Genomic DNA, 1,154 nt, shown 5'->3' on the forward strand with positions numbered 1-1,154 from the left:
CGTCAAGAGAATCATCTGACGAGACCAGGGGAATGTGCCCTTGTTCTTCCTTTGAAGCGCTGGGATCCTGGCACAGCTGAGGACTGCCCTTTCTCAGTTACCTCCTGGAGAATAGCAATATAACAGTGTAGGGAAAAAAAACTTTCACTTGCTAGGAATCATCACAGGCAGATCATGGACTAATGGATAGAAAAGTTGTGTCCATGGTTGGCTTTGAAGAAATGAAGGTTGAGTTGTGGAAGGAGTCTGAGCCAATTGTCCTTATCCTTTCATGTTCCTGATGAATTATGAAGCTATTACTTGCTCTTAGGAGGACACTTCTGCTGGCAGGGTTGGTATATCTGTGTAGGAGGGCATTTCTGCTGACATGGCTGAGGTGGGCATTTTGGAGGTGAGCATGGCTCTGGGCACTCTGGAGGTGGACATGGCTCAGGGCACTTAGGTGGGCACACCACAGGAGGTGGTTGGCAGGGCTGCTTGCACTGCTGCTGCTGGTAAGACATCTTTCTGGAGACTCTGGAAATCTGAAAGAAATTAGATGACAGTGTTCACAAGAAGGAACTTCTACAGACAGAGAAGCCAGAGCTTATTTGATTCCATTGGATATCACCTCTCCAGTCTCTGAGATATATTATCATCTCTTAACTCCCTTTGTATAACTTTCTGGCTTCTACTCTCTAGCCATCTGCTTCACTAGCTCTGGAAAATTCTCTAAAGCAGCAAGTAATGACATTTACATGAAAATAACATCTTCAAGAAAGGGAGTCACAAGTTCTGAAAACCTGAGCACCCTTGTAAGTAATCCCTGCCATTATTTCTTACGAAGCACCAACACTTGGATAGATAGCAAGCAGCCATTTTGGGAGAATTCTATGACTTTTGAAATCACAGCAGAATGGACTTCTTAAAGAAATGGAAAGGAAAAAAAAAATCCCTTTTTTCTTCTTCAAACCAAAGCTTTCCTATTAACTTCTTTTTCAATGTAGACATCAAACTATCTAACAGAACCAAGTTAAAGCAATACATCATTGTATCATTATGCCCCAATTTACAGTTATCATCAATTAAGGGCATCAAACTAATGATCCTACCTTTGGACACACCAGATTTTCTGTCTTCGGATTGAATTCAGATATTTGAGAGCAACAAATAAA

General features: G+C 41.8%; 1 protein-coding gene across 1 annotated transcript; it reads right to left on the bottom strand.

The window, feature by feature from the left end:
• Positions 1-296: 296 nt before the first annotated feature.
• LOC126073652 (small proline-rich protein 2G-like) lies at positions 297-503 on the bottom strand. Its single transcript, XM_049880537.1, has one exon. It carries the CDS (start codon positions 501-503, stop codon positions 297-299), a length of 207 nt encoding a protein of 68 aa, XP_049736494.1.
• Positions 504-1,154: the final 651 nt, after the last annotated feature.

Source organism: Elephas maximus, chromosome 3, assembly GCF_024166365.1.
Source record: "Elephas maximus indicus isolate mEleMax1 chromosome 3, mEleMax1 primary haplotype, whole genome shotgun sequence".
NCBI lineage: Eukaryota > Metazoa > Chordata > Mammalia > Proboscidea > Elephantidae > Elephas > Elephas maximus.

What these genes read in the sequence shown, in the direction of transcription:
- LOC126073652 (XM_049880537.1), bottom strand. Translation starts at nt 503, where the DNA reads ATGTCTTACCAGCAGCAGCAGTGCAAGCAGCCCTGCCAACCACCTCCT.